Below are 11,137 nucleotides of genomic sequence, written 5' to 3' on the forward strand. Positions count from 1 at the left end.
GCTCCTCTTAAAAAAACCCTGATAAAATTAATTATTTTTTTTAAATGCGTAGTTGTCTTTAAAAAACATAACTGTGCATATATACCTTCTGCTCAAATATGAACGAGACGTTATCAATAAAACGGTCCGCAGATGACATATGGCAAAAATAAATTACTTGTTTTTTGGTAGGGCTGTTATAAGCTTACATGGCAAATTTCAGCGCGATATGTCACATAGTTTGTTTTCTGTGCTACTGTAAACAAGTCAAGCTCGAGTGTGTTTTTCGAATTTAACGATGGAAATTCAAGTTGAACAAAGAATTTGTTTGAAATTTTGTTATTCCAATAAAATTTCGGCTTCAGACGCCTTAAAAATGTTGCAGACAACCTATGGGGACTCTGCTCTATCGCGTGCACGTGTTTTCCAGTGGTACAAATCGTTCAAAGAGGGCCGTACATCAACCCAAAAAACCACGCCAAAGTCGCTCAAGAATTAAGGTTATGCTGACTGTTTTTTTCGATTACGAAGGTGTGGTGCACTCGGAGTTCCTTCCGCAAGGCCGATCGGTTAACGCTGAATATTATTTAGACGTTTTAAAGCGTTTGCGCGAGAACATTCGTCTTAAAAGGAAGGAATTGTGGGACAACAAGTCATGGTTCTTGCATCACGATAATGCACCAGCTCACACATCAAGTCTTGTTCGCGATTATTTGAACAAAAATAATGTTAATATCGTTCCGCAAGCACCGTATTCGCCTGATATGGCTCCATGTGAGTTTTTCCTGTTTCCCAAGCTCAAGTTGCCGCTCCGTGGAAAACATTTTGAGACAATTGAAGTCATAAAAGAGAATTCGGAGAACACACTCGAGCTTGACTTGTTTACAGTAGCACAGAAAACAAACTATGTGACATATCACGCTGAAATTTGCCATGTAAGCTTATAACAGTCCTACCAAAAAACAAAAAATTTATTTTTGCCATATGTCATCCGCGGACCGTTTTATTGATAACGTCTCGTTCATATTTGAGCAGAAGGTACATATCTATGCACATATGTACCCCTCCAAAAAATTTATTTTATATATTGTAATACATGCATTCATACCGGAATATGTAACATTGTGATAAATTTCAAACTAAAATCTCATTTACACATTAAAATTATTTATTTAGCTTCTATTTGATATTTATTTAATTGTGCTTTATTAACAATTTGTATATGTTTGCAGCTCCTCTTGTTTGACAGTGATGTAAGTGCCAAAATACATTATCTCAATATTTAAATGTGTATATACATATTTATAATCAAAAAAAAAATCATTATTGTATAATCTCATCTCTTGATACTCTTGGATTAGTAAAAAATTTAATGAGAATCATCTTTAAATAATATCATGAACACATTTTAATTACTTTTATTCAGATACGTTTGACGAATTTCATATAATTATTTAACGTGCTCGTGTGAAATGAAATGTCAGTAACATCATACATCCATAATTAGCTATATAGTGTGAATTCATTTTATCATTCTATTAGTTTATTAGTTCGCGGCGCTAATAGCTCGAGCATGCATACTATGAGCTAACACCCTTAGAACTAGTGATAGTGATAGTTTAACTGTGATGAGTTTTTAAACCAAGTATAACTCCAAGGTTTTAAATCATCCTCAGTTTAGAGGGGATACAAGTTTAAATTTGCCCTAATGTTATATTCAAATAAACGGCTTTAATAAATAAATGGATTTAAGATTGTTGAATTAAAAATATTATATAAACTCGTAATCAAGTGAACACGTAAGCAATTATTGTTGGAAATTTAGCACGCTTAAAGATTTAACTCGTTTGTAAATCAGTTCGGCACAGAGTTGCACCAGAAAATTTGTAAAATAGATTTTCTTGTTAAAAGCTAACAATAATTTTATTTAAGTTTTAACGTTTTAGAAGATATCATAGGTTATGTATGTAGATTTGTACATTCATAAATGTTAAAATAACTAGTTCCATTGCTATAATTATACGATATAATTTCAGTCATTTTGCCTTGAATTTGTACAATCGGGTCAATACCTGACAAGGTAATATACGCCCTCAATTTAACCGATGAACCATCATTCATTTAGAATCTTTCATTATCTCTAAACACATTAAATTTGTGCTCGTCACTCCGCTTTGGTATTTTGTTGATTCCTTGGGTTTACGTCGACCGATGCGTATTTGGGTGGACATTTGTACTCTGATTTCCGTTCAACCTGACCAATTTTTTGTCATCAGCTTATATGGTGACAAATTTTAAAATCATCCATTTATTAAAATATGTGACTGCGTTAATAACTTTTTATCAGGAAACCCCAAAAGTTCAGTTACTTTTGCTAGCGTTTGCAATTTTTGAAATGAACCTCATATGATTTGTGCCCTGCTCTTACTCATTGAATAATAATTATAAAGGTCTGCTACGAATATTCTAAAAACTCCGCAATTATATTAATTAATTAAAGTTAAAAATATACATAAATGGAAACGACCGATTTTCAGTTTTCAAATAGGATGACTTAACCACTTGCCAGTTGGAATTTTTTTTACAAAAATGTAAGCAAAAACATCAGGCTATTTTGTTTTGTATTTAAAAAGCAGATTGCCCAGCACGATTCGTTCATTTGTCGTATGTAATACAAACATGTCGAAACGTCCGAGCAGCACTCGGGTTGGTGTGTTGATTTTTCGCGAAACAAACTCACTGCACCGCCAAAAATTGAAAATACTCGTAGTTAAACCAATCGGGCGCAGTATGTTCAGGGTTATATATGTACATATATTGGCATATATATGATATAATATATATAGCTATATGGCGTTTACACCCAATGGCGGGCGGCCGCCGTATAAGTGTATATAGGATATATAATTATCATCCAATCTGTTAAGTGCCAAGGAAGCAATGTTATTATCATGGCTTTTATTCGAAGCAATGATGCTCAAAAATGAAAAATTGTAAACTAGAAGAAAGGGATGTATACATACATATATGTATATACATAAGTATATTCTATGTTTTTAAAGGTTTACTCTTCAATGAGTAGCATTTATATTAAAAGGAAAAACAGAATAATTTTTATTGGTTATTATTTTATTCAAATACATGTAGAATAGTTGTTAGCGGATTAAATTCTCTCAGTCAATTTATCTTTATTTGTGTTTATGTATGTATGTGCAATGCTCGTTTTTAACGAATGAGAATTATATGTACATGTATTTTTGTTACGCTACATCTCCCGTATGGAAAATGGTAGCAATTGCGGCTGAAAGTAGTAAATAATTTAAGAGTACTGACAATACTCAAAATTTTTGATTTGTACTCGTGTGTGTAGGTAACCTGCTGCTGGTTATAGGCCGGCCGGGCTGTTGTGATTGCTGTGTTCGATCCGCTACGACTGACGACTTCGAATTACCGACGAAAACAAATAAAATATGGATTGTTGGTGGGGTGGGTAGTGAATTGTATGTAACCTCAGTCAACAGAGTGTTGGAAAGTTGGGCGATAGCAGAGGGGTGGCGAAAAAGGCGTCTGACATTGGCAATGTATGCATACACGTATGAGACACGTTCTGTCCGTTATTTGTTTTTGTCTGATTGCTTTGCGTACTCGTATTTTATGTCAAGGTTTATTTTAGCGTGTTGATTGATTTTTAATATTTTTTTTTTATTGTAGATTAAAATTTCAAATATGCGACTAATTTTTTAGGCTAGTTCAGCGGAATTTTTCACATGCAATCAGCTTACCGTCTTTCGCGATATTATAATATACTATTTTCTTTAGATTCAATTTAGTCTTTTTTCAGCAATAAAAACTTCCCATTAATCATTGCTATTAATTATTGTCTACCTTTTCTTAAACGCTGGTATATAAAGACCCGCTGGTATAAATTGGTTTAAATTTTTTTATGGTCGATCTGCCGGTTAACTTCGATTTTTTGAGCAATTTTATCGACACTTTCTTTAGCAACAAAAATGCCTGAACGGAATCGACGAAACCAAAATTGCACGTAATTAATGTTACAGTATCAACACAATTCACAATTTCAGCGGCTTAGCTTGATTTTTCTCATTTATCAAAGAAAAACTGTAAAATGTACCGGATTTTCTCTTTGTTGACTTCCATTGTTAACACCCTGTAACTCCCAACTGAATGGAACAAACAAAAAACAGCAAAATAATTCATTTAGGGTTAAATGTCACCTTGACAACGAGCATAAACTTTAAATTGTTTGATCGATACTTTAGGGGATATCGATCATTACAGCTATCTACCGAGGAAATAATGGATTTCTTTTTCTTCACACCTCTCCAAGTTTTACAAATCATATAAAATCGCATTAATTAAATATTTCAAATACACAAAAAATAGCACGGCGAAACTCGTATAGTTTGGCTGGTTTAAAATTGTTTCTTTTTCTTATAATGCTATCCGGACTATATAAGTCTCAGCTTTTAAACTGACTACCGGAAAGATGATGAGACATTTTCCAAACTACTTATACCCTTTACCATGCCAGCTGCACCTTAAATTTGTAAGAAAAGGTAGCGAAATAGGCATTTTAATTAACGACATAAGCGAACCTTGCAATCGAACAGTCCCTGAATACAGAATGTTATTGTGGTTGATGTTAAGAATGCTAACGAGCTTGCTTGAAAAAGAACCGAAGCCATCGGAAATGTGATGCGAAATTCTGTTGACATGATGGGCTACTGCAGGACCAACCGAAGAAGCTATTTGAATAAAGTTATATTCCACAACTTATCAGAGGGTTTACTCTTATGAATAAACTTAAAATAATTAAAAACTATTAAGCCGTTTTTTATAGTACTTTCAAAAAGAAACCATCTGATCAGTCTCTTTTTACCTACTCATTATCTATAAAAAGTATTAAATATAATGTAACAATCACATAAAAAGCAATGGTAGGTATCAGTAAGTCAAATTAAAGATTTGTTCTACATATATGTATGTTACTAGACTACTTTTGTATCTACAATTCAAACAGTGCACTACATACGCTGTTAATATACATACTACGAGTATACTTTCAAAATAACTGATTAGTCATCTTAGAGCTAAGATTGGATTATGATAAATACAAACATCTTCGAAATAAAAATATGCACCATTACCTGGATATATTACATTAATGTTGAAGAATATGGGATTAAGAATTTTGATGGATTTATTTTGAAGCACGTTATTATTTTATCGGTTCTTCAATGATTACAATACATACTTGTATATACAAGTCCGAAGGAGCCTGCCAGAAAATTAAGTTATACTAGATTTTTTTCCGGGTTAAGGAACCGGCTTTTTATTTATTCGTTTACCTTCACTCAACCTAGATTGGCTTAGAATTGTACAGTTGTTGCCTCTATATAAGAGAATACAAATTAGACACTTACATAAAATATATATTTCCTTATGTTTCGACAAATTTTATATTTATCTGAGCGGTCATTCATAGAAACGAGTTTAATGAGCTATACTCCACTCGAAAAAAGAAAACAGCATTTCACCTTTACATATAGGTATATATAGTATATAATTGGCGCTTACAACCTTTTTGGGTGTTTGGCCGAGCTCCTCCTCCTATTTGTGGTGTGCGTCTTGATGTTGTTCCACAAATGGAGGGACCTACAGTTTCAGGCCGACTCCAAACGGCAGATATTTTTATGAGGAGCTTTTTCATGGCAGCAATACACTCGGAAGTTTGCCATTGCCTGCCGAGTGGCGACCGCTATTAGAAAAATGTTTTTCTTAATTTTGGTGTTTCGCCGAGATTCGAACCAACGTTCTCTCTGTGAATTCCGAATGGTAATCACCCATTCGGATACGGCGGCCGCATTTCACCTTTACTCAAACGAATATATGCCATTTCAATAAGCGATAAGAAACATACAATTCCCAGAATTGTTTTTAAGTGAAATTAAGTAGCATTGAAAAATTCCCACCATACTCTTAAATGTTTCAGCAGGAAGTACTCAAATTAAACACGCTTACAAGCAAGTTTAATGTTTTTATTATTTTTTAAACTACATGGATGTAGCAAATGCAAATAATTTTATTGCTCTGTCCCTAATAATTATGCTCTATCGCTACAAATTTATAATATGTAGCTCGATGTGCATATGTACTTGCTAGTGGAATATCGATTGTCAGTCTAAAGGACATCAGTAATATCAGAAGATTTTTCTGATAGTGTTCACCACTGATCAGGGACTGCCAAATGTCTATGTCCCGGCTGTTTTGGTTGTCCTCTGAAATCAGCACGGAATTCTAAGGCGTTTAAAAAAAAGTCTACAAAATTTCCATCACAAGCCCATCGAGGTATTGCGAGCATGCAATTATTATCATTATTTATGGAAAAAATAAATCTTAAAAAATTCGTAGTACTTTCATATGTACGTATTGCTAACACGAAATTCAATGCATATTACTGTGTGTACAATTTATTAGTTTCTAGTTTTTATTGTTGCTTCTGCTGTAGGAGATATTGAACGCACGACTGAATAAATTTTTAAATACATAGATTGTTGCTTTCTGAAAACATTATTATGTGTAGGTAATGTTGGCAATAGAAAAGGAGTCAAGGTATCGTAGGCTATTAACTTTTCTACATTTTTGTTTTTTCCCCGCCGGAAATTAGAGAAGAACATTTTTACATTTATATTGCTTGTTCATGTTTTAAACGTACACCAATATTTCAGAGCTTAAAATTTGACATATGATAAGATGAATCATTGATACTATAGCTTATGAATTAATCGATATTCGTGTGAGCAATTGTAACAGCAATTAAATAGTGTGCCGTAAATTTCGATTTCAATACGCTTATACATAAATAAATATACATGTATGCCCATATGTACATGCGAGTTAAATTAAAGAGTCGTATACTTATTTACATATTTCCAAGTGCGTTTGAACTTCTCTTCTATTTCCCTACATTTTCGTTTACCACATTAGTCTATTAAGTTCCAACAATAATATTTATTTATTAGCACGTAGAAGTATTGTTCGTAGTTATATATATTATTTACCTGACAGACTTTCTAATAATTTGGTGGTAATTTGTATTAAAAATACAAAAATGAGTATGTGCTTGTCGCAATGCATGCACGTACATATAGTCGCGTATGTGATTATTAGGAATTTAAAAAAATAAATGGAATACATGGCAAAACCGCCCAAAAATTAGAGCATAGGCCCAATTACGTAATAAGAGTTTTGCAGTTGTAGAACTAAAAGAGCCATTCATCTAGAAAATAATTAAAACGCTTATGTACTGTACGAATTATTATTACTAATTTTAACAGGCAGACGACTGCTTATTCGATACGGATCTTAAGTTTGATAACTTCTCATCTGATTTGGCCATAAAACAAGAACCACAATCCTTTACTGATGCTGAAATGCATGCATTAGCTAAAGATCGACAGAAGAAAGACAACCATAATATGAGTAAGTTGAAAAAATATACATTGTGACTGTATGCGTGTATGTACAATATTTATTTGGTAAATGCATTTATATTGGTTTGTGTTTTATTGAACACAAGTATAGCAATAATTAAAAGAAAAAAAGTATACATTAAATAGATCAACAGCTTACCTAGTCGTAAACTGTTACTGTCGGAGACGAAATGTATTCGAAACGAATTAACATATAAGTATTATTTAATAACACGCTACGAAGGGTGTTTGGAACCCCACTCGCTGCCACGACGGAGCGTGCTGAATACGCTACAACTACGAATTGGTGAACTTATGGGGGGAAGACATTTAACTTATGAGAAGACATCGTAAAGCCATAAAATTTCAAATGCTTCCAGCCGCCCTCGAAATCTTTTTTATGACCCAGACATAGCCAACCTAAAAAAGTACGTGTTAGGAGCTAAAAGTCTATTGTTACGAATCGTATAGAATGGAAGAGGACGAAGCTGCTCACCCTGAGCTGTAATCGCTACTTGATGATAATGAATATTTTGTTTTCGTGGATAATTGAGCACGTCAGTCCCACCATAAATCTCCCGCGAAACGCCTTCCTTTTTTGATCTATTATTAAATATTATAATTATTTACAACAACTTGACCAAATTCTTTTAAAATAGCTGTCAATATGTATATATGTAAGTGAATTAAAACTAAAGTTTAACTATCTCTATTATCGCTTTGTTTGTATCCAAACTGTTGCATTGGGAATGAAAGGTATTTTTTTCTTTGTGCGGTCATGACTTTTTGAATGTATAGAAGATGTGTGGGTCACATCCACCTAATTTATACTAGTTTAAAACTGGGCATCGTGTTGCAAAAGCCTATCTAAAAGTCCAGCAAAAATATTTAGACAGTCCTATTGTATGTAATCTGCTCGCAGAAACATATCTTAATTATAGTACATGTAGTACGTGCTATGAAACTGTAAATATTTACCAAAGCAAATACCTACTACAAATATCAATGTAAAAACATAACCTTTAATGAGAGTAAATAGTCTAAATGTAATTGTAGCTTTAATGAAGTCACATAATATTTAACATTTTTAGTCGAACGAAGACGACGATTCAACATAAACGATCGCATTAAAGAACTGGGTACGCTGCTGCCAAAGACAAACGACCCGTATTACGAAGTGGTACGTGACATTCGTCCAAACAAGGGCACAATACTTAAATCTTCTGTCGATTACATCAAATGCCTGAAACACGAAGTATCACGACTGAAACAGAATGAATTGCGTCAACGCCAAATGGAATCGCAAAACCGAAAGCTATTGAATAGAATAAAAGTGAGTAGCAAAACAAATACATGTACCACATCCCTCATCCTCGGATATTAAAAATTACGTCTTTACTTAAAAGGAATTAGAAATGCAAGCAAAATCACATGGCCTACCATTAAGTGATTTCAATTTAACATCAGTATCGGCACCTCCGCCAGCTTCTTATCTCAAAAGTTCCAGCCCTCCATCACCACATAGTCATCATTCAACATCCTTAATTCCTGACATGGTAGAAAAGGTAAACAATATTAACCAGTGCTTCTTTGTGTTTACTCATTTCGTATATATTTCAAATATTAATATAATTATTTTATTTTAGCTATCAGTCATTACCAGTGAAACCAGTCTCAGTATTACTCCAATTGACGACCTTATGGAAGACAGCAAGCATCCAGTCCAAGGTGGTGATCCCCTACTCTCCTCTAACATTAGTCACTTTTTCTCCGCGCCACACTCGCCAACTGCAGCACAATTACAGCGTTGTAGTAGTTTCGATGGTAATGACTGTATCGGTGACAATGGCAGTGATTGTCATAATCATAACTGCCAGAATAACCAGCACTCATTAGATGACATCTATCAAAACGATGTTACATCTTCAGCGTCCACGGTAGGGCACATTAACAATAATTGTTGCAGTAGCAAAAGAAAAAGTATGGGTAGCGGCGTCTGCTGCCTAACGACAAGTTGCCATCAATCGAACCATAACCAACATAATCATCACCATGACCACCACCACAATCAGCAACAGCATCAACATTCTCAGCAACTACAACACCCTCAAAATGCGCTAAAGCATAGCTGCGAAAAGAACTCGTTCAATAACAGTCACTACCTACAACACTCGCATCACCAAATGAATAATAATGACATCAGCAGCCTACCTAAGTCGCCGTCGACTTTACAACACGGTCGGGATCCATTGCTTTCTTCCTCGCACCACCAACAAGTGGAACAAAATCTTCCCCTAAATGCTATTGAGCCGTCCGCGCTCCAGCATCATCACCACCATCTGCACGATGAAGACCATCACATCAGCGTTTCACACGCCTCAGATGACCTTTCCAGCGCCATGATGAGTGATTCTCTTTCCCTGGTGTCGTCCGCCACAAATGATCCTATGCTGTTGTCGCCTGATTCCTTGGATATAGACCTGGCATGATGCAAACTCAGGCGAACAAACAAAACTTAATTTATCTTACCTACAATTGTATTCTACAATAGAACAAACAAATTAAAATCATTGCATCGGTCGTATTAAAAGTTAATACAACAAAAAAACCTCTATATAATTTTATTGATTATGTACATTTGTCTAATTGTCTACAAAATTTAAGCGCAGTATATATTGAGAAATAACAGAAATTGTTTGCATGTATACATATAAATGCATTTAAAGGGGTTTTCAATAGGTGCGCTCGAACTTTGAGTATGTCATGCAATGGTCATGTTGGTAAAAGTATCAAGTTTGGCGTGAATCACTTTTTAGTCTTAGTAAATATTATTTCTTCTAAGATGAGAAAGGGCCGCGCTCACTGTGGTTCATTAGGCTGCGCTATTACAGAGGAGCAATTCGCATGAAATTACGACATACTCGTCGAATGTACATATATAAAAAAAACAATTGAGTCAATATCCTTTAATCTGTTTGATTTATTTAGTTTCATAATCCGAGCGTTCTTAGTGAAAACTCCTATACATGCATTCATATGCATATGTGGATAGTGCACGCTCATATAATATTTATATATATGATAATCTTATGAACATGGTTTGTTAATTGTTACATGTTTAAGATGTAAAAATGTTTTAGTTTGAAAATTTACCTTTATGTAGCTAAATGCGATATATAAGTACATATACGTCTTTGCATATAAATTTATTTATATGCTTATTATTACAAACTCGTGTTTTTTTCCTTTAAGCACCAAGGCTAATCCTCGATTTATAAGTAGGGTCTAATAAATTCGGTTGAAAAATTACTATTACATAATATGCAATACATATACCTATGTACATTTTAACAGTCTTGAGTGCTCTCTCAGACCATTTCAACAACTGGTATGTTTCCAGGGAGCCCTCCCTTTCTATTATTTTTAAACTCTCTTGGAGAGCTTCCCCTTTCTCATGTTACAGAAACAAAAGGAGGACGAATTGTGTAAAATACAAGGCGTCATTGTCAGCTTCACTCCACAAACATGCTTTTGAAGTGTTAAACTTTTTATCAAAATATGTTACTCTGCTTCTGAAAATTGCGTCTTAAAGTCCGGCTAAAGGCAAGAAGAAACCATCCACCTCGGTAAAAAAAGGACGCAATCTTAGTAAGCCTATAAGG

At 34.1% G+C, this 11,137-nt stretch overlaps 1 protein-coding gene across 6 annotated transcripts in view; it reads left to right on the top strand.

Annotated features, from left to right (window-relative positions):
• LOC128861252 (LIM domain-containing protein A) overlaps positions 1-10,804 on the top strand; it is a 31,296-nt gene extending 20,492 nt beyond the window's left edge. For 5 of the 6 annotated variants that reach the window (XM_054099238.1, XM_054099239.1, XM_054099241.1 and 2 more), the window contains 5 exons: positions 1,212-1,232; positions 7,341-7,485; positions 8,567-8,808; positions 8,882-9,040; positions 9,122-10,804. In XM_054099238.1, the coding sequence (XP_053955213.1) occupies positions 1,212-1,232; positions 7,341-7,485; positions 8,567-8,808; positions 8,882-9,040; positions 9,122-9,964 (1,410 nt within the window). In that variant the 3' untranslated portion in view covers positions 9,965-10,804. The remainder of the gene's footprint in view (positions 1-1,211; positions 1,233-7,340; positions 7,486-8,566; positions 8,809-8,881; positions 9,041-9,121) is intronic. The other variant, XM_054099237.1, reaches the window with a different exon arrangement.
• Positions 10,805-11,137: the final 333 nt, after the last annotated feature.

This window comes from Anastrepha ludens, chromosome 4 (assembly GCF_028408465.1).
Source record: "Anastrepha ludens isolate Willacy chromosome 4, idAnaLude1.1, whole genome shotgun sequence".
NCBI classification, from domain to species: Eukaryota; Metazoa; Arthropoda; class Insecta; order Diptera; family Tephritidae; genus Anastrepha; species Anastrepha ludens.